Raw genomic sequence first — 27,800 nt, 5'->3', positions numbered from 1 at the left:
ATGCCTCTTCCTGCGCCACTCTGCGTGCTGGATGGAGATCCACAGTCAAGAGCTGCAGCTCAGTGCTGGAGTACAACATTTCACAGGGAGCCCTGCAGAAGCAACACCTGTTTCGAGCCAGCCAAGAAAGGCACAAGCACTTGTATGTTGCTGCTTTGCTTGTGGATCGTCAATAATCCTAAACCAGTGGACATCTGCTGAGCCTCCTGAGAATTCTGGATAATAGATTTGGACGTCAAAAGTTTTTTTTTTTCCTTTTTCTTTTTTCCTTTTTCTTTTTCTTTTTTTTTTTTTTTTTTTTGGATTTATCTCAGCCAACAACGTGAGATTTCCCCCCTCCCCCTTTGCGGGATTCATGCTGATGTATGCAGTCTGTTATAGAGTAAAAACAGCGCATGCCTTTCTGGAGTCAGAATCCATAAATCCTGACGTAGCCTGTGCATCTTAAAAAAAAAAAAATCCCTATAACGCCTAGGTATTTAAGTTGCTATGGTCATTCGTATCTTAAACCAAATGGAGAAACTACGGATTTTTTTCTTTATTACAGTTGGATGGGCTGAAGACCGTATTGCTTGCTAAGAGCTGGGGATATATGCATTTATATAGATATACACATCTATATGTTTATAAATATGTCAGTGTGTGAGTATAAAGTGGTGGTTTCGTAGACTAACTGGTTTGACCTTGAACCTGTACCAGTCAAAACAGAATATTACTTTTATTTATGCATTTAATGGATTGAAGAAAGAACATTTTCTCTGTAACTGCGCTAGGGAGGGGAGAGGAGTGGAATATACCTAATCTTATATCTCCTGGGTTTGGCACCATCATTATTGTTTATTCTTATTCTCTAAAAGCAGAATCTTCTGATGGCTCCCTTAGGTGAAGTTGGGAACTATTTCGGTGTGCAGGATGCAGTACCCTTTGGGAATGTGCCCGTTTTGCCGGTGGATAGTCCGGTTTTGTTAAGTGACCACCTGGGTCAGTCTGAGGCAGGTGGGCTACCCAGGGGGCCTGCGGTCACGGACTTGGACCATTTAAAGGGGATCCTCAGGCGGAGGCAGCTATACTGCAGGACTGGATTTCATTTAGAAATCTTCCCCAATGGTACTATCCAGGGAACCAGGCAAGACCACAGCAGATTTGGTAGGTATTATCCTTAACCCTTTAGTGGTCATGTGATGAAATAATGGGGCAGAACTGCGGGCGGGGGGACGGCGGGGGGGTGGGTGCGGGGATGGGGGTTTGTGCTGATGGCTGATCCGCCGAGCGGGAAAAAAAAAAAAAAAGAAAAAAAAAAGAATGTGTCCGGGATTGCAGATGTACACAAGCGGCACCACCGCAGCGGAGCAGGAGCCCTCGCCGAAGTCGCCGGGTGTTTGGTAGCGATGTTTGCGTAGCCCCAAGTTCTGCTTAAGAGCAGACACGTACTGGGAGGCGGTGGTGGCGGTGGTGGAATTTTTGCTCGGGACGTTTCTGCTGAATGATTTGATTGCGCGAGTTTAAAGGGTTTTTAATCATTAACCACTACAATTTAAAATTCACCGAGTTTCCTGAAGGGAGTGGCCGTCGTCCTGTACGCAAATTAACGAGGGCTTTTCTTTCGTTTTCTCTGCCGATTACCTGCCCTAGTAACTGCCCGAATCGCAAACCCAGCCTATTTCGCTTCTCGGTGAGGGTTCCCCGGCGGCGGGGCTCGCCGCCCGCCCGAGCCCGAGCCCGGTCCCGGTCCCGCACCCGCGGGGCGCTGCCGCTGCCCGGCGCCGCGGCAGGGAGGGAGCGCAGGTGGGGTCCGTCCTCACCCCTCACCCGCCTGCACCGAAACCTGCCTTTCCCGAGCTCTGCGTGGCGTGGCGAGCTGGCAAGCGAATTCGAGCGAGCGTTCCCGGGATTTCATTTCCAGGGGACGCTATTTGTGACTCAGCAGCGAGGGCTCGGAGGGCTCATGGCTCCGGCCGCTCTGAAGAGCCTCTGCGTTGCGCACACGCACACGCGAGTCAAGTGGGCCTGCGGCTTCTTTGCTGCCAGGGAGACTGGTAAAGGCCCGGCAGATTGAATGTACCAAAGTAACTAAAACAGCCTGGATGAGCCCGATGCTTTGTGCCTTTCTTTTTTTTTTTTTTTTTTTTTTTTTAAGGAGGGGTGAGGAAAATATGCCAGGTTAGCTCGCCACGCTCCCAGCTGTTGGAAGGAGTTAACTTGTGAGTGAACCAACCTGACAGCACTTAAATTCGCTCGTAAAAACAAAGTCCTGTGGTGATTTTTTTTTTCTCTCTCTCTCTTCGTATTTTAATGCCAGATGTTGAACCATATCTAAACTGTATTTTATTGCTTTGTGAAGCTGTTTAGATAATACCGGTGTTGTAGGAGATGATCTCCAAAGGGCGCAGAAGGCAAGGGGCGGGGGAGGATGGAGGGAAAGGGAGAGGGCTGAGGCTCGCACGGTCGCAGGTTTATCCTCCATCCCCCGCCAGCCGCTGCTCCCTCACACTCTCACGCTGCTTCCAGGCTCTGCCTCCCTCCCACGCCCCCCGCCCGGGGTCCCCGCGGAAGGGGGGGGTGGAGGGGGGGGAGCGTCGCGGCTCTCCCGGGGGCGCAACATCCACGCTGGGTAGCGAGAAAAAGTGCGGAAAGTGCTCTGGGCAGCCGCGCAGTGCGGGGAATGGGGGAATTGTGCGTCTGGGCATTTTCCTCGTCACGGGTGGCCGCCGTGCGTGGCTGCTGAACTACAGCCGCAGGTTCCCCCCTGCCCGCTGCGGGCACACCGGGGGGGGCGGTGCGGGCCGCCGGCAGGTGTAGGGCACCGGCAGCCGGGGCTGCGGGGGGCCGGCACCCCGCGGGGCCCCGCCGCCCCCGGAGGAGGGCCGCCAGCTGTTCTCTTCGCAAGGCGGCGGCGACCACATTATTCGCGGCGTCTATTTTTAAAAATGGCTTTCCAGCCGCAGTTGTAGGAAGCTGACGATTCCGAGGGGCAGCTCTCCCAGCCCTCGCAGCGCCTTGTCTTTAAATAGATGTATTTTTTTTTTTCCTTCTCGCTTTGATCGCCCTCCCCAGGATGCACCCTTGCTATAACTCCTCTCCCCTGGAGCGCCCGTGATGCCCCTGCTCGGTCCGGGGTCGGGCAGACCGGGCAGGGCAAAGCCATGGGATGCCTCGGGGCTCCCGGCTTATTTGGGGGCGGGGAAGGGATCTCGGTGCTTTTGTATCGGTGCCGTGACATTGCTGTTGTGTTTGTCGGGAGGTTACCGAATAGCAGATGCTATTTGGGTTTGGGTGATTGTAAAGTCTTCTGACGATCCTGGGAAGGTCTGCATCCCAACTCGGGAGCTGCCCGGGGTAGAGCAGGCTGATTGCTCTCCTCCGAGCGTGTGAGGGAAACCTGCCTGTGTGTGGATGTGGGGGGAAGAGTCAGAAGGAAGTTTTCCTGCAGGAATAAAGAGGACAAAGAGAAAACCCCGGGGGCTCCGCGTAAACTCCTCTCTGGGCTCTGCCCTGTGGGAATCCCCCTCCCCGCACACACACACGCACACACCTCTGGAGAGACATCAGATAAGAGTAATTCTTTTGTGATGCTATGTTGGATGTGTGCCTATTGCATACAATAAACCGAGCCATATTGTGTGTCTATACTCGCCCGGTTCTGGGAGCCCTGGCATTTCGCAATTCTTGCAGCAAGATGTCCATCTCTAAAAGCCAAGCTCCCCGAGAGAGCTCGGCTCGGTGCGTCCCCCCATAAACGCCATCTCAGGTGATCAAAGCCTTATCTCTCCTGGGTGACAAAAGAATTTTTTTTTTTTTTTGATGCAGTCTCCTTTAGTCTAGGGCATTTGCTAGACAGTGGAGTCATTGTAAATTCAGGAACTCTGTAACAGCGGAGAGGCGTGCCTCTGTGCGTCAGCACAAGTACTGCATGCACAGCATTAAAAAAATAGGAGCATGCAGGAAAAGGAAAAAAAAAAAAAAAAAGCTTGTCAGCAGGTGACCTCCGCTCCCCGGGACCTGCTGCTACACGGAACCGCTGCGTTCATCATCTGCGGGAGCCGCGCAGCCGCCCGCCCCTCCGCCTCGCCCTGCCCGCCCCGCCGCTCGGGCTGCCCAGGCGGGGTCAGCGCCCGGCAGGACGCGGGGGGCGGCTCCAGCCGGGGATGGGGGGGCCCGTCCCTTCTGCTGATGGATGGGAGGGGGGGGAGGGGGGAGCCGGGCCGGCTGCCCCCCCCCCCCCCCCCTCCCCCCGCGTTGTCTCCGGGGAGAGCCGGCAGACCGGGGCGGGGGGGTGTGGGTGGATGCGGAGGGCTGTGGAAATCGGGGGCCAGGTTTTAGGGGGAGGGAAGGGCCCCGAGCAGCCCCCGCAGTCCCCCCCGCTATAGAGCGTTGCAGAGGGGAGGGGATGCGGGGCGGCTAAGGGTGTGTGCGGGGGGAGCAAGGGCGCTGTAAGAGCCTGAAACTGAAGCAGGGCCCTGCTGCCTCCTGGGGGGCTGTGGCTGTCTGCGCTCCTCTCTCTTAATTGGCATCATGGGGGGGAGCGGGCGGAGCGGTGACAGCTGCGACAGGCGGGACGCATCCCGGCGGAGCGCTCTGCTCAGCCGAGCGCCGCAGCCCCGGCCGGCGGGAGGGAGGGAGGCAGGGGGACGCCGGGGAAGCCCCTGCCCTCGCCCCATCGCCGAGCTTCTGAGCCGCCGAGGGCTCTGCTTTCCTCGCCCCTCTGCTCGCCCCTGGGCGAGTGATCGCTTGCTAAACACGCGGCAGCGCAGCTCCGGCGACCTGCGCTCTGCCTGCGGGTCCGCCGCCGCTTCCCTTCTCTCTGCTTCCCCGGGAAGTCAGTCGTACAAAGAAGTGGCTGGCAGAGGTGCTTGTTGACCGTATTCGTTGATGGTGGGTTAGGGTGCTAGGTGCAAGCTAAACTGCTTCACTCCAGCAATGCAACAAGAGCCTAGATATAGCCAAAGACAGAAACGTGCCAAGGGTGGAACACCAGCAACAAAAAGATGTGTAGTTGCAGAGATGTTCATTGCTTACACCCAAGGCAAACGCGTCTGTAAGTCTGTTCTTCACTAGAGCTAAACTAGATGAAGGTTAAGATTTTACGTTGTGTGAACGACCCACCTCCCCCCTCCTGTAAGCCTGGCAAGAGAGTAGGACTGGCCTTCACGGTCAGTGTCCTGGTGCCCTCCGGCTGCTCAGCATGCTCAAAGTCAGATCAGGTGGAAGAAGGTGCGTGAAGGGCTGATGCGGGCATATAAAGGTATAACTTTCCGCAAAACTTTCTTCCTAACCTCTTTGTGGAGGAGCAGGTTTTTGCCTTGAAGTGGTTTCATTAAACAAAATGTTTAATGTCTGATAAGAAGATATTCAGCATCCCATGTACTGAGACAGTTATTTCCTCTCTCCTCTTCTTCTCTTTCCCATTTTTAGCTATAAAAAGGGCCCTAGCTTTTAAATTTTGGAGCTGTCCTGATTTTTGTTTGGTCCAGCCTCATTTTGAAGAGAGATATCTATTTTAATATCTGGTTCAGGTCCTAAGTACTATCTGTATAGTGATACAGTGAAAATACTCCCAGGAGCGTTGGGCCAACTCATGCAATCCTTAAACTGGCAAGACTTGTGTAAGACTGTGTGCTTGGCCTCAGATAATCTCTTGAAGGACTTAACAGCATGCCGCATAAAACTTGTTATGGATAGGCTTTGGAATATTTCAAATGAAGAAGTCTCTATTCTGATCTCAGATATGTGGATGCTCTATGCCATGTGCCTTAGATTCATCTTCTGCACTTACAATAGGATGTGACAGTGCTGTTTTGCTCATTTGACGCACTAAGCAGCATGCGCCCAAATATTTGAAACGAGGACAGCAATTAAAGTCTACATTTATACTGATGTGAAAGATGCCAGACTTACTAACTTAGCTATAGCATGGTATAATACACACTTATAAGATTTAACCTGAGTTAAAATTGCTTGGTAATATGATAGCTTGGTAAAAGCTTTACAGCAAAAGCCTTAGTAAGAAATCTGGAAGTATTGCGTGTCCAGATATAATAGGAATGTTTCAATTGTTTCAATGGATCGATTGTATTTGAGGCACTACATATACCAGATAAACAGCATGCTATCACTTTTTATTGCTTAAAAAAAAAAAATCCATAGTTACTAAATATTTCCTCTCAGTACTTTTTATTTGTGCATGTGTAGAGAATAATTTCAGATGCCCAGGCCTTAAAATGGGGTTATCAAAACAATAAGACTATGGTGTTTGTAGTACTGAATAATATATAAGGTAATGATCAATAGTCCCTTACAGGGAATACATTTCATCTTTACATTAGCTTGGCTATAAATTTTCCCTATTGGCTTCAACTTGTGCTGTGTTAGATTTATGTGATTCATGCCTGTTATTGATTAGTGCACAACTATTTTGCGGGAGATGCCAAATTAATTGTTCAAAAAATCCATGAAAGTGCTTTTTTATTGGCCACGTGAGGCTCAACACATACTATACCGTTATTTTATTATTTCATGCAAATACAGTTTCCAATAAGCTTTAAAAATAGTTACGTGATGTACTTAGACATGAAAATTCACAAAATATATTGAAAATGCTACTCTGTGCTTTATTTTGTGGCTCAGAAAGTCACATAATGCAGCAGTGTGCAAGTGACTGGTGCTGGATAACTCCTTTGAGATGGTTACAGTCTTACACGAGCACTCCCAAATAGGAAGCAATTTCCATTTTTTATACAAGGCTTCTAGGTTTGTGCGAGGTTTGCCTGGTAGCATCCTCATTGAAGAGGTAAGCAGTTTGCAGGGAAGGCTGCCAAAAAAACCCCAACCCCTCAGAACCAGATGAGCTGATATTTGATACAGATACTCGCTGTACCGTGCACGTTGATGCTGAGCCTCAGAGCTTTGCAGAAGCAGTGCTTCTCTGCAAAATGTTCTTATTTCTAGTGCGCAAATGTCTGTGTGAGCTTGCTGTCGTGTGCACCGGAAGATTGAATCATTTATACACTATTACTTAGGTTTAGAATACTTTAATTTCCAAATTTGAGATGAGTAAAAAATAACACACTGGAGAGAATGGTTAATATCTAGACAGAAATGTGTGAGACTCTGGACTATATTAAGGATTTTCATTTCTCGAGCCTCTGGAAGATCATACTGTGAGTAAATCTTTCCCCATATTCCCGATTCATTGATGCCTGGAAGTAGAACTTTTGGTTCCGTGTGTAACATTGTTTTCATCTCACAATTCTGATTCACGTGTATTTTTCAGAATTTATTTTGTGAGACAAATTTCAGAAGTTTTTTAATACTGCTAATTTTGTCAATCTGGAAACTTGTTTCTTTTTTCTTTGAATGTAGTATTTGTTGTGCAAAGCAGAATATGACTGAACTTTAGATTTGTGTTTAGAAATAATGAGAAGGTTTGAGAGTGATCTTTTAATTTGGCCTGTTAATGCTGTCTGCAACGCATCATTGTAGCAGGGGTTTCACTGTTGAAGTATTGTACTTTAAGATATATTCATTTGTTCCTTATCATCTGAAAATGGAAAAACACCTTTGAAAATAGCTGCTTGTTGCTCAGGGATCAGTCACATCTGAAAAAAAAAAGATCTTTCAATGGAAACAATATGTACATTGTTTGTTTTTTCCTGCATTTTATAGGTATACTGGAATTTATCAGTATAGCAGTGGGCTTGGTCAGCATCCGAGGAGTCGACAGTGGACTCTACCTTGGAATGAATGAGAAAGGGGAATTGTACGGCTCGGTAAGTTCCCACTTGCCTTGGGCAGTCACGATCCTTAACGTTCTGTGGGAAAAATACTTGCTGGCTCCTACAAGCCCCCATTGCACGAGGTGCTGTGCAAGCACTGTTTCTGCTTTAAATATCTTGGAGTCTAATTAGAAACAAGACCCTATGGGTGGTATAATGAACACAGGAGAGGGAAAAGGTGACAAAATCAGGAACTGGTAATAATGCAGATGGACAATTTAGATACAAGCAACGATGATGGCCAGAGCTGGTCAAGGAAGACTAAAGGATGTACTGTAAGATTTGTAAAGCCTGTCCTTTCAGTAGAGACCCACAACAAGACAAAGTTGCTGCCTTTTGTGCGTAGGTAGAGACCTTTCTAGGAATTGACAAAAGAAAGTAGAGGAGGAGATATAGGCTGCTCAGGGAGATGGTGTATTTGCCATCCCTGGAGGTGTTTAAAAAAAGGGTGGACTTGGTACTTGCGGACATGGTTTAGACGTGGTTTTGTCAGGGTGGGTTAATGGTTGTACTTGATGATCTTAAAGGTCCCTTCCAAACTCAACAATTCTATGATTCTATGTGGATGAGAAAATGAGAAATAGAACTTGATAACAGTTAGAAAAAGTATAGGAATGAGGACAAGAGGCTTGGTGAGTGAGTAACGTGTTTGAGGGAGGGGGAAAACTTGGTATTTCAGACGTGGGAGTTAGGCTGGCCAGCCAGCATACCTGCAGCTGATGGGTGACCATCCGCCGCAACACGGGCTGTCTCGCAGCAGAGGGGTGTCCGCACATGTGTGCGTGTGATGTGATCCTTACCTGGGAATACTTCAGACATCGGGCATATGTGGGGGTTCACACCCTGGATAGATTGTGGGCAAGGGGGAACTGAAATCGAGCAGGTGAATCCCCAAATAGTAGAAGGCAACTTCTAGCAGTAAAGTATCCAAACCTCCAAAGGTGACAAGGACTAGAGAAGCAGTGGTACGTCTAAAGTGAAGAGAGGCTGTGTATTCACTGGGATTTGTTAGAAGCATGGAGGAGGGGATGCAAGTAGTCAACAGATGGCCTAATCATTGCAAAGAGAGAGACACTCAAAAATGAGTTAGAATGTGGCTTTGGGTGTAGCTGAAAATACCTGTGTCGGAGGGGAGTAACGGTAACTGGGAAAAGGGTGAGGAGGGAACTGAGTGGGACAACAGTAAGAGTTGGAGGAAACATGAGAAGATGGTGGTGAGTGGGCATGTGAAAACTAGAGGAGTAAGAGGGAAGTCTACCTTCTCAATACATGATCCATGGAGGAGTCTGAGGAAGCAAGACCAGGAGGGTTCAGCAGAAGTGTTTTTATGGGGGCTCCAGGTTCACCGATCCCTTTCTAGTAACGTTTTGTGTGAGAAAAGGAAGGTAGAGAGGGGAAGGTGACTGTCTTCTGGCTTCGTCCCCTAGCCTGCTTTTTGTTCCGAAGGTACAGATCATGACAGTGTATGTGGGAGGCACAAAAAGAGGTGGTAGAATGAGGGGCAAGGCTGAGATGGCAAATGCATGGACCTGGAGGAGAAGGGGAGATGCAGAGATGGTGAGAACCAGTGAGTGGGAAAGGCCACAAGAAGGGAGTTAGCATAAATGGCAATATGAGGAGGGAAAGGTTGGAAGGATGGCAAGGAAGAGAGAAAGGGAATGGGTGCAATGACAGACGTAAACAAGTTGCCAGTGAGGAGTGAGTAAATTGTCATGAGTCCCAATCCTCGTGCAGCTGGTGTACGGTACACAGAACTGGTGAAGTCATGAGTACTTTTATGGTTCAGTTAGGCAGCAAACAGGCAGAAGAACAGCAGCAATATGAATCAGTAATGTTGGTAATCATCAGTAAAAGTAATCGTTTAAACAGATAAACATAGTGAATCAGTTACTCTACACTTCAGATATTCAGGAAAAGAAAATGTGGTTATTGATAGAGCTTAAATGCATAGACTTGGGAAAGCAAATGTTACATCACTTTTCTGTGCAGTTTATATTTGGTGTTTGCAATATGTTTGACTGTCAGAGTGAATTACTCAAAACATTCTTTGCTGAAGAAGTATGCACAAGAAATTCTTTGTAAATTACTGAGCTCACTGTGTTAATAAAATAGTTGTTCCATGTTTTAAAGGAGCCTGCTTTCCTTGCGGTTTGTGTCTCACAGTCCAAGACATGGGTCTCCCTGACCTTCTGTCTCTTCAGTAACACAAATTCCCCACCCTTTTGTGTTTCTTGCACGGAGAGAGAGACAGTGTTAGCTGTCCATGCTCACTGGGTTGTCGGTTTGCAGGGATTACATAGCTCACCACTCCCAAATGATTTCTCTTCTTTACCCTGCCTCTGATTAGTCGCAAAACTGATAGGAACTTAATTTTCTTGAAGACCTTTGCCTCCTGATTGAGTGTGGTTGAAAAGCTAAGGAAGGACAGACAGGCAGGCAGATGGATGTACAGTATAATTGGATAACCTCTTTTCCCTAAGAAATGACGCTAAAAATATGAAGCCATTCATAATGGAGAACTGGCGATCCATAGGGCCAGAATGCAAAGTTCAGGTTAAAATCTGATGGATGATATGGCTTATTGTCAGCCTCCAGAAATGGCACATACTAAAGAGTGATGGTAATTGAATTACATTACTTCCAATGAAATATAACCTCTAATGGCTACTCAGTGTGATGATGCTTTAAAGCCTTGTCAACACCAGCAATCCTAGTGCCTATATTTCAGCAACTGTCAGCTCTGGTAGAAACACTGAGATAAGCAGACCTCAGAGCAGATTTTTGTGCAGCATTGGCTGGACATTTTTAAGTGACAGTGTTTTGCTTTTGGTCAAAAAAGCGCAATTAATTGAAAATGAAGTTCTCTGTTGGGAATAAATGTCACAGTTTAAACCAGAAGCAAGTCACAATCCAGCACAGAATTATCTTTATGGTGAGAGAGATCGGTTTAAGTGAAATTAGTTTTGAGGCTGATACGTGACAGATTGAGGTTCAAGTTTTTCACCTGAATTAAGCAGGGCGGTCACTGGTGTTGGACTGTTCTCTGGCACCAGCAAGCTGCCCTTGTGCTGCCTGTGCTGGGAGGTGGGTCCCTCTGTCTTGGTTTCTTCACTGGTGGCTGTGAATAGCATTGGCGTTGTCATGGAGCAGGTACACTTACAAGGCTGCAAACATGTTTTCTAAGGTGGGAAAACTGTTTCCCACGCACAACTGAATATCAGCCTAAGAAATACCTGGTCCTGCTCTGCATCAGCATTGTGGACCTAAGCAGGTGTGTTTCTGCAAGCCTTCAGTACTGCAGCACTTGACGTTGCGGGAATAGATGCCTTGTGTCCACAACAGTTTCATATTTATATTCAAATTACTGCATGAAAAATACATTAGGTGTGAATCAAATCAGCGACCTAAAAGACTTATATCCTTCTACATTTGTGTTTGAAACATTTGGCACAGGAAGATTTTTCCCAGCATATTTGTGGTGGCACTGGAGATGGGACATATGGTGAAGCAGAGCAGCCAGGAAGGATGATCGCTGCCAATTTTCATAAAAGGCAACAGTAAAGACAGTTTCAGTGTATCTTGATCCAGACATGTTCCTCTTGGCCTTCTCAACATGCTGCTTTCCTCCTAGATTAGCTGCCTGACAAACACTCTTCCCAACTTGCCACTGTCACAGGGGGCAGTTTCCACTGCGTATTCTGGTTAAAAAGGCCCAGTGACTCTCATGCTGCTCTCAGGCAGCAATGTATAACATATGGTGGCTGTTCTGAAGTTCCTCCTCGTCCCACGGGATGAGGGAAAGCTGAAGATAAATGTATGTGGTACTGCGGAGAAGCCACGTAGCGATGACTTGGAGGCTGGAGAGTGACAGCAGCTTTCCCTTCCGTCTTGCTCTGTCCCTGCTCTCCCTTTACCTTGCCTTCCCCTCGCAGCCTGCAGCTATGACTCATCACGTTTCACAACAGCTACTGTGCTTGTCCATGGAGAGCAGGAAAAATCCAAACTACAGATAGGACCTGAAGGGTGTTATGATGAGACACGAAGACCTTATTCTTTCCCAAGTGCCAAACGGCTCTTGCCAGCACTTCTGGCAAGAGTGTTAGCCAATGTGTCTTAGCTGTGCTCCTCGGTGCCGTGCGGTGGAGTGAGGGAGGTCTTTCTGATCAGTCGTATGACCTTCATGGTCTGTCCCCACCCTCATGCTGTCCTGCACTGCTGCCCTTGGGAATATCAACAGTCAGCACCCACATGGCAGGCAGTGATGAGCACCTGAATCATGGGGTACACATTGTTCCCATCCCAGGCTGTCCTCTCAGGCAATCCAGTGCTACCTCGAGCACAGCAGGACCATGGGACATCCTCACCTCAGCTGCCCTCACTGTCTCGGGCTCTTCTGCCATAGAAAGCTGTGCTACATTCCACTGCTGGCATTCCTGCCCCACAGATCTCCCATGGGCATGGACCTGCCCAACTCCTCTGACTAGATATAAGGAAGAAATTTTTTATGGTGAGGGTGGTGGAACACTGGAACAGGTTGTCCAGAGAGCTTGCAGACGCCTCATCCTTGGAGACATTCAAAGTCAGGTTGGACAGGGCTCTGTGCAACCTGATCTAGTTGAAGATGTTCCTGCTCATTGCAGGAAGGTTGGACTAGATGATCTTTAAAGATCCCTTCCAACCCAAACCATTCTCTGATTCTGTGAAACATTGGTGTCTCCATTGTTCCTTGTGTCCTTGGCAGATGGCAAAAGGCAGCTCAGGTTGGATGCTCAGAAGGAAAATTGGGAGTTGGAAGATCTGGAGCAGTGACAAGGGGACCTGTGCTGGGGGTTGGAGGAAGGCAGGAGGGAAGGTAGTGGAGTTGTTGAGGAAGGGAGAGAGAGAGCTAGGAGTGCTTGGAAGGAGAGGGGAGGGTGTAGAGGCTTCATGTGCCGACAGAGCCGAAGACCCCAGATCTGGAGCCCGGGATGGAGGCTCCTCACCATTGGGTTTCAGGCTGACAGGGTGTGTGCAGCAAAGTTAGATTTAGGACTGCTTCTAACAGGGCAATAAATTGCTATCCTTCAAAAAATTAACTGAAAACTTGTTTGTCCCAATGTTTTTGGGACACTAAACCTGCCTTTTGCTCCCAAAATTACTGGGGAGAGGTTGGTGGAGGAGAGAGAGAGAGTACTGTCCTTGAAGAAACATGTTTTCCCAGTAAGTGTGTGGGGAGGTGACGATATGCCTCTTTATTGTCCCAGCAGGGCTGCACCTGCAGTGCTTTGTGCTTTTGTTTGGGTCCCCACAGCCCTGGAAGGACTATGCGGCTATAAAGACAGCGAACAGAAGTTTTTTTGAGGGAAAAGGGACAATTTTTTGTAGTTTACTGAAAATTGCTTGGTGTAGGTAAGGATTTGTTTTGCTGCATTCTAAAAATATCTTTTATGTTCCCGTGCAAATAAGGGAAGGGAATTGTTCAGCCCTTCAAATGGTAGGTCAAGGTGCACGGAAGCAACGTGAAGAAAAACACAGGTTGAAGGTGCATGTTGGGAACAGCATTTGGGTGAAGTATATGGTCACTGCAGATATCTGAGAACAGGGTAGATAAATAAATTACCCTGCACTATCTTTCACACTTTCCTCCTATTAGTGTTAAACACCTCCAATCTAAAGGGATTCTGTAGGCTTCAGATTGATTTTTTTTTTTTTTTAAATCTGGATTATCTGTATGTCAGTGTACATGCAGGTGCCTGTGGCTGAGGTGAGCCTGGAAACAGGACAATTGCAGCACAGAAGAATTTTTGGAGAGAGAATTAAATGCAATTATGGTGAGTGAAGGCACAGACTTCTAGGCTGAGAGTGGTCAAATCCCAGGAGGAATAATGGCTATGGCAGCAGGTTTAACACCCTTCTGCTTGTGTGTAAAATGATAGAGTGCCTTTTGCTCAATGGTACAAATGGTGGAGAGGCAGAGGGCAGTTCCTGGGGCGGCTGAGTTGCGAGGAGCAGCCAGGCTTTCCGCACGAGCAGCATTACTCAGGAAAACCCAGCATTCCCGTGATCAAAAACCCGATGGTGTCTTTTAGCAGTAACTACGACTCGCATCTTCCTAAGTAAATTCACTTTAAGCACAAGAGTTACAACAAAGAGGCCTGGAACTAATTTGAAAGAGTAAACTTTGAGATCTGAAGTGAACCTCTTCATAAAGGTGCTTGTGGCTCTGAATGTGAAGGAAACTCGAAACTTTGTCAGAGATGCAGAAATCCTGTGGAAATGGTAACCCAGCAAGGGTGAAACTGCCTGGAAGGTTTTTTAGTCTCACGGGCTGTGGGTGCTTGGCAGAGGGTCTGCAAGGAATGGGAGAAGGGCAGGGTGCAGAAGAGCACGTGTCTTACAGGTGTAGAAGCACAGGGATAAAATGGAAATAGCTGCAATGAAGCTGATGGGGGCTCTGAAACATACACTAAAATATAAGGCAAAAAAAAATTTAAGCGATGTAAATGAAAAGGGAACAGGAGTCTTTATAAACACTGTGTATTCAAGCGGGAGTGCAAATGGACTATAGCCTGAACGTGGCTGCACAACATGCTAACTGGGCTAGCCCGTATTTCCGACAGACTCCTTGGGGTGGTACCACGGGGCTGGGGTGATGAGCCTGTCGTGTGATGAGCAAAGGGAGCGGGGGCAGTTGACACCACTGCTAAAAGAAGTGGGTGTTTTCCCTCCAATCATCCATCCCCTCCGTTTTGCTGGCACACGGGTTTCTGTTGCTGCCCGGTGAATTGAAGCAGGGAACTGGAAAACAATCTGGTCAAGCAGAAGGGCTGTCTTCAGCCACGGTGGTTCCCCTCCAGGTCACTGCAAGACGTGATGCAAAGGTGGGAGCAAGCCCGGGCGAAGGGAGGGAGTGCTTTTTCCAGAGGAAATGCAAGTGTTTGCCATCCTCAAGTGTTTGTGGACCTCTGGCCATGTGGTTTCTGTTTGGCCAGGACCACAACCTGGGAAGCAGCAGGGCTCCCAGTCTGATCTGGGTTCTGCTTGGGGTGTAGGAACACCCTTTTGTGTGAAGGAATAGAGGAGGGCCTGGAAGTACGTGCAAGATGAGTGTACTGAAGCTGGATGAATAGTTTCAGGCAAGCCTACTATTTTGTTTTTGGTAGGAATTTCTTTTCCTAGAAATAGGAATTATGGTTGCACTGATCCGCAGGGCTGTGCTAGGTATGACCCAGCAGAAGAGAGAATTTGCTACAGGAGGTAAAATGGGTGTTAGTGGTTGATTTGTATGAGAAATGGCAAAAGAACTGAAGAGAAGACAGCAATGGGGAGTGTTGAAAAGTATAAGACTGGAGTGAAGCTGTTAGTAGAGTTTTTATGGATTGGTCCTTGGGCTCGTTTTATTCCCTGTTTTTATTAGGGACATTAAACATCTTGTCGTAAAAAAAAAAAAGTAGTAGTAGTGTGTTACTGAAATTTGCAGATGTTGTGAAGTTGGGAAGTATTTTCAGCATAGAAGGGTGCCTTGCAGAAGGGATTTGATGAACTTAAGTGCCCAAAATGTTTACATGTGAGCTTTATGGAGAGCTCTACCAGTACCACTGCGTATGGCACCAGTGGGATCTAGTCCAAATGCAAAGTGCAGTTATGGTCACTTGTATTACAGAAGATAAAGTGAAACTGGAAGAGGTGCAGAAAGGGCTTACTGGGATGATCAGAGGGATGAAAAGACTAAAATGATAGAGTCTAAAGACCTTGGTTTATCTGGCCTGTGGAATGAAAACTGAGGGGGTACACTCTTGGTCTCTGCAAATACATTGACGTTTAATGCCAGAGAGAGAAAAAAATGTCCTTGAAATAGAGGACAAGAAGGAATTGGTTTGAATGGGTCACAAGAAAGCTTAGGCTGGATAATTAGGAAGTTTCAGGTCATGAGGAAGTGAGATTTTGAGCTGATCTGTAGAATTTTTTCAGGGAGGTGGGAGATGAAGTGTAAACTTCTTTCTCTCTGCACTGCACGGAAGGAAACAGCTTTGTAATTGTGGACATAGTCTTTGTGGATAGCGTAGATCTGAGAAAAGCCCTGAAAAGTTAGTTCCTTGAGAAGATTTGTCTATAACCTCATCTACTTCACCTTTGCTGATAGCCTCTCTCTGAATTTGGATGGGCAGCCTTGCTGAAAGCTGGGTACTGTTAGAGTTCCTCACAGGCACCAGAAACCACAAACAAGTCAGCAAAATGATAGCAAGCTATGAAGGACTCTGTAGAACAAAGAAAGGTCTTTTGAGATGTGGGTACTGCCGTGGGAAGACTTGATAGGTGCATCCATATGCTTAACAGAGGTAATGTGGGAGAAAGCTCTGTGTGAAACTGAAACTACTGTGGTTCTTATTAAACTAAGACTTAAGTCTGTTTTTTAAATCAGAATGTCACAGATTATAACACCTGTCACCAAAGAGGAACAGCTACGAGTAGTGTCCTGTGGGATAGACACTACACTGTTCCTCATGTCTTTGATTTTCCTCCGAGGACTTCATTCCAGATGCATATTAGGTCTGTGGATAATTTTATAAGAGGGAAAACCCTCAGTGATCTCCTTACCTTGGTCTCTGTGATTCTGTGCTGGATCTGGATTCTCACTACATGCCTGGGACAGGAAAGAGTTAGAGTATCTCCTACATAAATTATGCATATATATGTGTATAAAGCTAAACGTTGATAAAGCAAGATCTTACTTGAGCTTCAATTCAATAGTTTGCTTTCCCCTAATAAAAGATGTATGGAATTTTATATTCTTACAAAACCAGGAGATTAGAGGTGCTACTTGACGAGACAGCCAAGGTGATCTCACACCTTGCAGAAGCCCTCTTCCAGAAAGGGCAGTCTTGGTTCCCTGCCTCCGCTGCGTGCTTCTGCTTCCTTCCTTGCTCCGACACCAGCACTCATCTGACCCGTCAGGAGGCTAATTTAGGAATCTAAAGCCACAGAAGAAAGTATTTATTTATTTATTTATTTATTTATTTATTTATTTATTTATTTATTTTTAGAGTTGCTTCTCTGCCATTTTAGTTCCCTGGGCTGGCTTGTGGCCTGTTTGGGCAATGCTCAATGGGGGAGTCAGCTGCAGTATGGGACAGGAGAGGGGTTGAGTACAGTGCTGTCGGCAGTGGGCGGCTGTTACAGTGGCATTGCTGCATCCTAAACCCAAATCCTACCCAGCGAGCGAGCGCGGGGCATGTTCAGCTTTAGCATCTTCAGATTCACTTCTTTGCGGTTGTGTAGCTCCCCAGTCGCTGCAGCCCTGAACGTTTCAGGAGCTAGTTGTGTTAACCATACGGAGGTGTGAAAAAGTTCAGCATCTTCAGTTGATCTGAGAATAGCATGTTGAAGTGACATGCTAAAAGAACATCATCAGCAGTGACATACTGAGATATGCTTGGGGATTATTCGCTGCATCAGATAAAGATCTGATGTGCTCTGTTTCTGACTCAGGAGCCAGTGGGATGTGAACGTGGCACTCTTTCCCACTTTACCATTCATCATTTTCAAAGACAGAGTAGAAAAAGTCTGCCCTGCGGGGACTTCATTAGGGATTTTGTCTAGGTTGAGATTTGCTTTGCAGTTTGAATGTGCTCAGGCTGATTTGGTGATGTGCAGTAACGCAGTTCATCTGTGTCGCATTCAAAAAGCTTAAGAAATAAAGCTTGTTACAGTGCAAATCCATTTCTTTCCCTTTTATAAAGCCTTTTGGTTTCTTTTTCATTCCTTTCATAAAGGCAGACCTCTGCTGCTACTTTTGGTTTGAAGATCAGATTTTATATCCATGTTCCACAACTGCTGCTGAGGAAAAACTTGGCTTCTAGTGTGGATGCTGCATGCTTTTGAGGTCTGGCCCAGGCTGTGCATCTTTAATCTGCTAAACTTTACACTTTGAGTTCAATACAATTATGGAGACACTGTAACTGTGACTCAGGAGAAATTTTGACTTGATTCTGTTACGGTTGAAATGCCATTGAATTTAATGGAAGCAGGATTGAACCTGCTCCTGTAAAACCACCTATTAATTTTATGGTTGTGTCAGCAGACCCCGATCAAGATAAGAGCTCTACTGTATTTATCATTTAAAAAACCTAAATCTAGACAGAGTTCCTGCCCATAAGAGCCTGCAATCTAAAGACAGTCTTTTAACATGTAAATGTTTATTGCCTTTGAATAGCAAGGGAATTTTGGCCTGCGGATGCCTTCGTTAGGACAGCATCTGTCGTATAATCTGGACTCAGAACAGAAAACTTACTGGGGAAGGCTTCAGAAAACTCCTTTGAGTCATTTTAGAAAAGACAAATGTTGTAAAACTTAACCCAAATAATCATTTTTTTTTTCCTTTGTATTTTAAAAATCTGAATTCTTTGGAAGGTCCATGTGCAGCTGGTGCCTGGTAGGCCAACTGCCTGGTCTTTGAGCTCTTCAATCACCAATTCTGTTGAAGTTGTTATTATATATCTATTTTTTTTTCAGGCAGATTGACAACTTCTTTCATCAAAGCTGAAATTAGCTGCATGGCTAAAGTTTGACCCATTGAAAGACAAGCTCTACTGATGTGTGTGTGAGGAGTAGGGGGCTTGTGGAGGAGCCGAGCCACCCGGCTTCCTCCAGTGTTTCCCAAAGGCTGGGTCAGCTATGTCACTGAAAACCTAAGTCAGAGCATAGCAGCACCAAAGATGTGGTTTTTCTGAGGAATTTTAGGGAAATCTTTTTTGTCCTACTCAGAAAGTGAAATGTTAAAAATTGCGTATCTAGATCCATTACTTTATGGTGGGATTGCCTCTAGGAAAAGGAATGGGGGAAGTATCCAAAGAGTCATCTCTGGAGAGACCGCTTATGAGAAATGTTTGCCAACAGAGGAACACGGCTGTCTAAAGGGGCAAATGTGACATCTTTTCATCAGCAGCAACTCTTTGAAATGCTGACCTGCCTTTGTGAACCAAAAAAGGTGGGAAATTAAAAGGCCTAATTTTAAAACAACTTAAACTGAATATGCATTCGAGTCCTGCTGGGTAAAGACATTAAAGTACCACCAGCTCTTTGCAAAGCACTGTAGATTTTAAAATCTCTTTGGCAAATTTATTGGTTTACAAGACTCCAACAGATGTTTGACATTTCAGCGAGAAGGACTGGATCTTCCCAAAATGCAATAGCCTGTGATGCTTTGTTTGTTTGAAGACCCCCATCCAGAATGGCAGTGTGGTCAGTAACGTCCCCGGTCTCTGAGCTAGTACCTATCAGGTAGCTTTACCTAAAATCAATACCAAATACAGAGACAGGCTTTTGTTAATCAGTCCTTGACCAAATCACCTTGCTGAAAGAATAAAACATGAAGTACTTTTATAGCGTACATTTTTATCACTACATATGTATTATAATTATTTGGTCCCCATGGCAAAGTGTTTTATGAAGGACCCTGAGCATTCTGCTGATTTTATGATGACGCCTTGTAGCTGAGGGATAAGGTGCTTCTCTAATGATGGATAAATCCAGTTTGGGGGGTATGGACTGAGTGTAGAGTCTCATGAATACTAAGTACTTTTTATCACCCACTTTACAATGTCTTTCAGCGTGTGAGTTTAGCTGCTCCTGCAAAAGGCAGCAGTTTCTGCTGAAGGAGGGCTATCTTTTCTTTAACCCGCCATTCTGTGCTTAGAGAACTACAAAACAAAGTGAAGAATACTGACAAAACACTTTGATGCGATGCTTCATCTTGGTTGTATATAAGGAAAGCATGTTTTATTTAAAAATCTCTATTCAGTTAAAAGCTTAACTAGTATTTCAGGCTAAAGAGTGAGTGTGTAGCTGTAGGATAACAGCACTGGTTTGACATACACGTTGTCTTTTGATAGAAGAGAATTTGTGGAGTGGGGAGCCGGGGTAGGTCAAGTTACAGCTTTCAGTAAATCTGAGCGTGCCTGAAATGGTTCTTTTAGTGTCTTAAAATATTTGTTGCCTTTTTATCATTGCGAGCCTGATCCAAGTTCCATTTAAGCTGATGGGAACTTTTCTCCTGTCTTCTTTAAAAATTGGCTCCGTCCCCTGTATCAGATTGCATACCACCTTGCTTTCTGATTCTTGGAAGGGTTCAGCCAAGCGTTATGAATTAGATGCTTAGATAACATTGATGACTGCAGTTCTTGATTGTGCCAGAGAAACCAAAAATAAAATAGAGGTCAGAAGTGTGACTAGTAAACGGCACAGTATGGGCCCGGTCCTGCTGGCGTGGAAGGGAGGGGAACACACCTGCTTCTTGTTTGTTTGTTTTTTAAGAGTTGACTTCCTCCTGGTCCTGCTCCGTTGTGGTGCGGAGAAGGAAGCTCTTCGGCTTCCAGAGAAATGGCACTGTGACAGCTTACATGGCCCGAGGCCTGTCCCTGGAGCTTTGTCATGACTTCCAACAGCAGCCTGAGCAGACCCTGGGTGTTTAGGTGAAAATGGGTTTTCATCTAATGCACTTGGCTGGGCAGATCTAAATCAAACCTTTATAGACATAAGCATGGCTGCTGGTAGGCAGCCTGTGCTGGCAGATGCGAGCTCAGGCACAGCGGGGTCGCTCTTCCTATAATGATTTCATGTCCAGGGAGGGCACGCTTAAAGCTTGACAGATGCTGCAAACTTGAAATCTCAAAGGAGTGGATATCAGTAAAAGTAAGAGCTGTGGATTTGGCAGCGGCAAAAAATGGATGGAGGCCTAATTGGCATCTCATCCTGCTGTGGCTCATGTCAGAAAAGTTCTGTAAACAACCCTGGGATAGCGTAGGGCTGGATCCCAGTCCGGTGCCTCCAGAGGAGGTCCATGATGGTGTGGAGGCCATGGGAGTGGGAAAAGAGGGGCAAAAGGGTGAAGCAATGAAATCTCTGCTGCACTGACAGCCTCTGGGGATTTTATTGTTGATGCTGGAGTCTGCTGGCTTTGTTCAGGAAGCTCTGCTTTTCTGGTGCCTTCATGGGAAGTGGAAGCACCATGGTGCCTGTATCTGTGTAGCTATTGCACCTCTTGGTGACAATGCTCCCAAGGGGATGAGGTTCTGCCAGGTCTTGGGAACTTAACAAGCATTTTGTATGAAAGATATTAATCTTTAAGCGCTCTCATAACTGTTCCATGGCAGCCGTACAGAACAGCCACATTTTTTTTTTGTGTGTGTGGATTTATGTATAATAAAAACTTTATACAAATTAATTAGAAGTTTAGGAGGAGAAACTAAGATGAATACTTCATCTCTGTGAAAGTACAAGGTGACCTCAAGTAGGGAAAATGCAATTGCCCGACTGTGTTTTTGCCAGGATATCCTTGCCTAATTTCCCTCCTCTTATAAAAAGTGCCATGGAATATGAAATGCATGTGGGTGGCAGCGTGGGTGGCAGCGTGGGTGCCTGGCTATTTGCTTGGTCTCTCTTCTGGCCCTGCAGGGTTTCCTGCTGTCTTTCTGCAGTGTTCATGGAGAATCACTGACAGAAACACAAAAACCCAGCCAGCTAGTCCTTCTGGCAGACTTTTTTTCTTCCCCCCTTCCTTTTTTCCATGTTCTATCAAATTATTAAACAAAGCATGCTGAAAAAAACCACTGCTTGGAGAAACTCTTCAAAGAAAACCCTGTGACATTCACCGAGTCAGATACTCGATGGGCAGAGCTTGCCTGGCACTGCTGTCTAACTTGGAAAGGAAAGTGGCACTGCTCGGAAACCGGTGTTTGGCTTCTGTTTGTGGCTGGAGGTTGTCTGCTCAGCCAGAGACAAACAGGCTTGGCATGGGAGGTCAGACAACACCACAGCAAGTGCTAAACTACACCTTTATTTATGACAACTCTGGATGAGTGTTAATTATTAGCTGAACATAGTATGTTCTAGAGGCTGTTTGCATTACCGCATGGGAAGGGCCAACTGCATGTAAAAAAGTGTGTGTTTGTAGGCAGAACAGCAAAGAAAACCACTTCGGAAGAGAATAGGGTTTTCTTTTGTTGTTTCTCTTCACTACATGTGCATTTTTTATTAACATCGTATAGCCATAATAAGGGATTCGCATGAACTTATTTAGGAGACTGTGTATTTAAACATGATTTTATTAAGACAGGGTGGATTAAGATGGTGATAACGTGCAGCAGGTATGTAGGAAGTGCTGACTACGTCAGATATAGTTCATGTTAAGAGTTGTTTGGACTTCTTGGTTAGGTGTTTTCTTGTGAAGTGTATTGAACCAGTGTAGCAGTTTGCAAAAGGGAAAAATATAGGTGGGACAGAACAGAATCGTTTGCTGAACCTGAAATGTATTTGTTGTCATTTTAGGAATGATGATCAGGTTACAAAATAAATTGGAGTTTTAGCTATGTAAGGCTATTCAAAAGGAAAAAGAATATTTATGTGTTTTATACAGGACCCTGTACTGTGCTTTCAACTACTAAGCAGCACAAATGTCTTACCGTTCTTTAGAGTCATGAAACCATTCTCTGGGAAGGGTACATGTATTTTGCCTATTTCCACTTATTTCCAATCAGCTGCTTCACAGGGATATCTGTTTTTAAACAAGCTGGAAAATCTCTCCTTGTGATGGCTGTAACTACTTTATTAATTTACAATCTCACTTTTAAACGATCTACCTGGAAATAGGATAACAGAATTATTTTTCTCCCTGTTTAGGTGGTGGAGAATATAGGAAGGGAAAGGGTTTCTGGGCTTGCTAACACTGACCAGGCATTAGCAGACTTCTGAATTAAATCTACTTTGGGTTTCCACCCTTGTGATAGGTGCATTTTTGCACAATTCAATTATTTGTACGTTCCATCTTAAATAATAGGTTAAAGCAAACCCAAACAGGTAATGCGTGGAAATGTAGTAAAGTGAGAATCAATCACTTTATAGTGGAATACTCCACAAACAGTCCTCATAGAAAACATGTAGTACATGGTGCAACGTCTAATTTGTATAATTTTGAGGCCACCTCCATATTTGGCCCCTGAATTAAATGATTTGATTAAGGCAAGTAGCCTCCCTTTTCACAGGAACGCAGGTTACGTTCCATAGCTGTTACAGTTGGGAATGTTCGGTACTTGTGTCAGCCTTTGACAAAGATGTCTAGTGACACTAAGAATGGTGCAGAGAAATATCGGCACTGGAAAAATGGTAGAGAAGTCAGTGGCTAGAATAAAAGTAGGCAAAAATTGTTGTATTCTAGGGCTAAATCTTGCTTTTCAATTGTGCATATAGGGACTTTCTAAAAGTCGTAGCCAGAAGGGGAAATGTAAGCCACTTGTGATCAGGAAACACCGTCTCATTCCCATACTGGGAGAGTTGGCTTTCAGCAAGACTTTCCCAACCTAAGCTGGTGAGGCAAGAAGGTGTTTGTTGGCAGGATGGACCAGCCTCACCCCTGTATTATGCTCATTTCTGGCTTGAATAAAGGCATGTGTGCTCAAAACATGAGTGTAAGGTAGTGTTAAGTAGTGTTGTGGTAGTACATGGTTTAGTGGTGGACTTGGCAGTGTTAGATTAAAGGCTGGACTTGGTGATCTTAAAGGTCTTTTCCAACCTAAATGATTCTGTGATTCTATGATTCTACATAGGTGATTACTCCAGTGGATATTGGTTTCTGTCTATAATGGTACTAGGTGAGACACTATTGTAAGGTTCTCCCAGGGCATGGGAAGAAGGATATGCTGGGATTTGGGTCTCCACATTATTTACAGGGCCTGATCCAAAGTCACCAACACTTATTTACTCCAGTGGTCTTTGACTATAACTGGAATTTCTAGGTATCCTAGAAGGAAACGGTTTGATGAATTTATAAAGAAATTATTTCACTTCTCTGAAAGTGTAATTGTTAGTGTTAGTGTCCCTACATATCTGAACCTGCATCCCAGTTGCTCTGTTGAGTTCATGTTGAAGTATTTGCCTACTGCCTATACATGAATTTCTGAGAATTTTGCTGAAGGACAGAAGAGATGTAGCTGTGTTGTAAGAGGATGTGAAGTAAAAACAGGATAAGCTTGTAAAATAAAGATTGAATTTCTAAGCTTGAAATCCATTGAACTCATCCAGAGCGCAGTAAAGTGCAAACCTCCTTATTCAGGGTCTGCTGGTTAAGCGTACCACAGCACTGCCACGATCCATCAAACCTGCCAGATAAAGAGAGGCTATTTTAAAATTTCTCCTTCAGGGCATGGGGGGAAGTACTGTTCTTGCAAAGATAGAAATTTATGATGATGCTAAAAAAAATGCAGATGAAGTGAATAATTAATGAATTCAAGACAGGACTGAAATATCTTCCTAAAATGTTGCTATTTTTAGCAGGGAGTGCTTCTGCAGTGCTCGTCATGTGATCCTATTGCCTTCTGAGAGCAGGAAAACAATTTGAATTAGTTTCTCTTTCCCCATGGGCCTATAGGCCCAGCGTATCATACCCCTTAGCATCTGCTTCTGCCTTAAAGCAAACAAAGTGATTTCAAACCTCCCGCACAATAAAACATTAATGAAAGCTGTACTTAAAGACAATCTTCACAGCAGCTGAATAGTTTTTATAATAGTTTGTACACTGAGGCTGTACAAGGGGCTCTGCAATGTGTGTAACTTTCAGCTGCTGCTGAGGTGCAGTAAAATTCATTGCTGCTGCAGTTTCTACCTGTCAAAGGACGGAGAGGCAATTATCAAGAGGAGGTTGCGGAATCTGGCCCACAGATAAGGATTTAATATAAACAGATTTGTGCTTCTTTTCCCTATAACCAGTACGGAATGTTGCTGTGTTTGAGCTGCTTTGCACATGAAAAATGTTATAGTCAGAAACGCCTCTAAAATAAAATGTTATATACAGCTGGCCTGCGCACGTGCTCATGTTTCCACACGCGCGGCTCAGCTGGACCCGCAGGGAGGGAAGTCTCCCGGTCGAACCGCAGGAGAGGGTGCGAGAGACAGGATTCCCGTCTTCTCCTCCACCACAGGCTCCTCCTGCCACTGTGCGCGCTGCAGCCACTCGGATACACACAGGGACATGGCTGCTGCCATAGTGAATACTGAAGCGTTTAACGTCCAAAACCTGGTTCTGTCGGGTATTTCTCCTTCCTGAGTGGTGATGAGGTTCCCAATGCCCATCAGAGGGGAAGGTGGGAACTGCTTACGTGGTGCCTTTCTTGCCTACTGGAGTTTCCATGGGTTGAATTTAGAAGAAACCTCTAAATCCCAAACTTTTAGGTGCTGGGACCCTGGCTTTGCAGCCGGTAGCCAGTTTGTAGGGGTGCAGAGGGGTGCTGACTTGCTCTCCCCACTTGCGCAGGGGTTGCTTTCCCTGTGTGGGGTAGTCCCCGAGCGACTCCTGTAAGGTGTGTAGGGCTCCTTGGACCTGGCTGGGACCCCGGTCCCCAACCCTGGTGGGCTGCAGAGCTCTATCCTGGGAGCAGCGTGCTTGCCATGCAAAGCAGCAGTGAAACATCTGGGTTGAAGGATGTCACTTTGGGGAAGGGCTCTGAGCTGAGTCCTGAGCAGCAGAGGTGGCCCCAAAGGCACCTGCAACCCCAGGGCAAGCTGCAAGCTTCAGTGATGGTGGGTTTTGGGAAGCTCCTGAATTAAGCCATGGATGGTGGCTTCTTGGGGGCACTGGAGCTTGAGCTGTGGCTTCTTAGTTTTGTTCGGGCACACATTTACAACTTAGGTGCTGTAAATGCTTTGCTGCATTTGGACCTTGGTCTCCATTTTTCCCTTCTCTGTGTATCTATCTAAAAGCACTGTTTTAAGATATAGTGTCTGTAAAACACACTCATAGAAGTCTGTGTTGTGTAATAATTTTGTAATAATTAGAAACTGATCCTCACCTTGAAGCTGAGTTTGGTTGATGTGAGTGCTATTCAAGTGAGAACTCTTGTTACAAAAAAAAATATCATTATTAAATTTTTTGTGCTAGCTGAAAAGAATATTTCCAGGCTTATTTTTCCCAGCTTTCCAGCAGCTCTCCCATGCTACAGCTCGCCACCTTTTTTCCAGTCTTCTTGCTTGGTCACTTCTGTGAGTCTTTCCTAAAATGAATCCGGTTATCAAGTGGCTGCTTTTTAGTCAAACCCCATCTATTTAGATCAAAAGGATGTAGAGGAGTACACACAGACTGAGTAAGTGGGTGAGCTGGAAGGAGTGGGAGTCTGTGGCAGGGGGATCTGATGAATGGTTGATGTCTTTCATGTCTTTAAACTAAAAGAGGGAAGATTTAGTCTAGATATAGGGAAGAAAGTTTTTACACTGATAAGGCCCCACCTTGAATATTGTGTTCAGGTTTGGGCCCCTCACTACAAGAAAGACATTGAGGTGCTGGAGTGTGTCCAGAGAAGGGCAATGAAGCTGGTGAGGGGTGTAGAGCACAAGTCTTATGAGGAGTGGCTGAGGGAACTGGGGTTGTTTAGGCTGGAGAAAAGGAGGCTGAGGGGAGACCTTATTGCTCTCTACAGCTACCTGAAAGGAGGTTGTAGAGAGGTGGGGGTCAGTCTCTTCTCCCAAGTAACAGGCCACAGGACAAGAGGAAATGGCCTCAAGTTACATCAGGGGAGGTTTAGATTGGATATTAGGAAAAGTTTCCTCACAGAAAGGGTTGTTAAGCATTGGAACAGGCTGCCCAGGGAAGTGGTGGAGTTGCCATCCCTGGAGGTTTTTAAAAGACATGTAGATGTCGTGCTTAGAGACATGGTTTAGTGGTGGTTTTGGCAGTGCTAGGTTGATGGCTGGACTTGGTGATCTTAAAGGTCTCTTCCAACCTAGACAATTCTATGATTCTACAGTGAGGGTGGTGAAACACTGGCACAGGTTGCCCAGAGAGATAGTAGATGCCCCATCCCTGGAAACATTCAAGGTCAGGTTGGATGGGGCTCTGAGCAACCTGATCTGGTTGAAGATGTCACTGCTCATTGCAGGGGAGTTGGACTAGGTGACTTTTAAAGGTCCCTCCCAACCCTAACTATTCTATGATTCTTCAGTGGGTCCCATCAGTGGGACAAGACACAAGGACAACCCTAGTAATGCAAGCCTGGAGGAGTTTCCTGGCCTAACTTCATCTCAGCACATGGGGCTTGTGCTCCTGTTTGAAGCTCTCTTAGGTTGTGGTTCCATGATACAAATAATGAACCAAATGAAAGGTAGTAAATTGTATCTTTTTAAATTACTGAAATGCGTTGAGTCCCCGTGCAATGAAAGAACATAGAGATTTTAAGGCCCTAAATTGTATAACAGTCCTGCAAACCAGTGCTAGTTTTCTTTATTTATGTCTGTTTGTTCGAGTTCGTTATACAAGTCCAGCAATGTCTTGTGAACTGCTTGGGAATGATCAGAAATTAAAATGTCTGTTTTCAGTTTTAGAATCATAGCATCATAGAATTTTGGGGGTTGGAAGGGACCTGAAAGATCATCTAGTTCCAACCCCGCTATCTTGGGCAGGGACACCTTCTGCTTCCAGGTCGCTCAAAGCCCCATTGCTGTTTTGATTTGGGCAATGAGGCTTTTGGAGAATCATTTTTGCTTCACATAGAGTTATCCACCCTTGTGACTGCTTAATGAAATACCCAGCAATACTTTTACTCAGCTAAAACTGGAAATATTGAAATGGTTAATTTTGCAAATTGAGAAAGGAGGTACTGATTTCAAGCTGTGAAAATAGTAATTCTTTAAAAATATTTTAAATGATTTATTATATAAAATAAAAAATATAATATATAATAATATCAATTAATTATAACATATTTAAAAAATTATTTTTGTGTCTATCCTATCTTCTTACTGCTCTTTCTTTTCTCTCCATAGGAAAAATTAACCCAGGAGTGTGTATTCAGAGAGCAGTTTGAAGAAAACTGGTATAACACATATTCATCAAATCTATATAAACACGTGGACACTGGAAGACGATACTACGTTGCGTTAAATAAAGATGGGACTCCAAGAGAAGGGACTAGGACTAAACGGCATCAAAAATTTACACATTTTTTACCTAGACCAGTGGACCCTGAGAAAGTACCGGAACTATATAAGGATATTTTAAGCCAAAGTTGA

At 45.4% G+C, this 27,800-nt stretch overlaps 1 protein-coding gene across 2 annotated transcripts; it reads left to right on the top strand.

The window, feature by feature from the left end:
• FGF9 (fibroblast growth factor 9) lies at positions 1 to 27,800 on the top strand (the record flags this gene model as incomplete). 2 transcript variants are annotated; one of them, XM_082498258.1, is made up of 4 exons in its annotated part: positions 1 to 142; positions 883 to 1,146; positions 7,663 to 7,766; positions 27,555 to 27,800. In XM_082498258.1, 4 exons carry the CDS (start codon positions 1 to 3, stop codon positions 27,798 to 27,800), a joined length of 756 nt encoding a protein of 251 aa, XP_082354384.1. The 2 variants fall into 2 exon arrangements, with proteins under 2 accessions (XP_082354384.1, XP_082354385.1); XM_082498259.1 differs by lacking the exon at positions 1 to 142 and adding an exon at positions 621 to 642.

This window comes from Vanellus vanellus (genome assembly GCF_965231255.1).
Source record: "Vanellus vanellus genome assembly, chromosome: 1".
Lineage (NCBI taxonomy): Eukaryota > Metazoa > Chordata > Aves > Charadriiformes > Charadriidae > Vanellus > Vanellus vanellus.
Note: the sequence above shows the minus strand (reverse complement) of the source record. Positions and strands in the feature narration are given on the sequence as shown.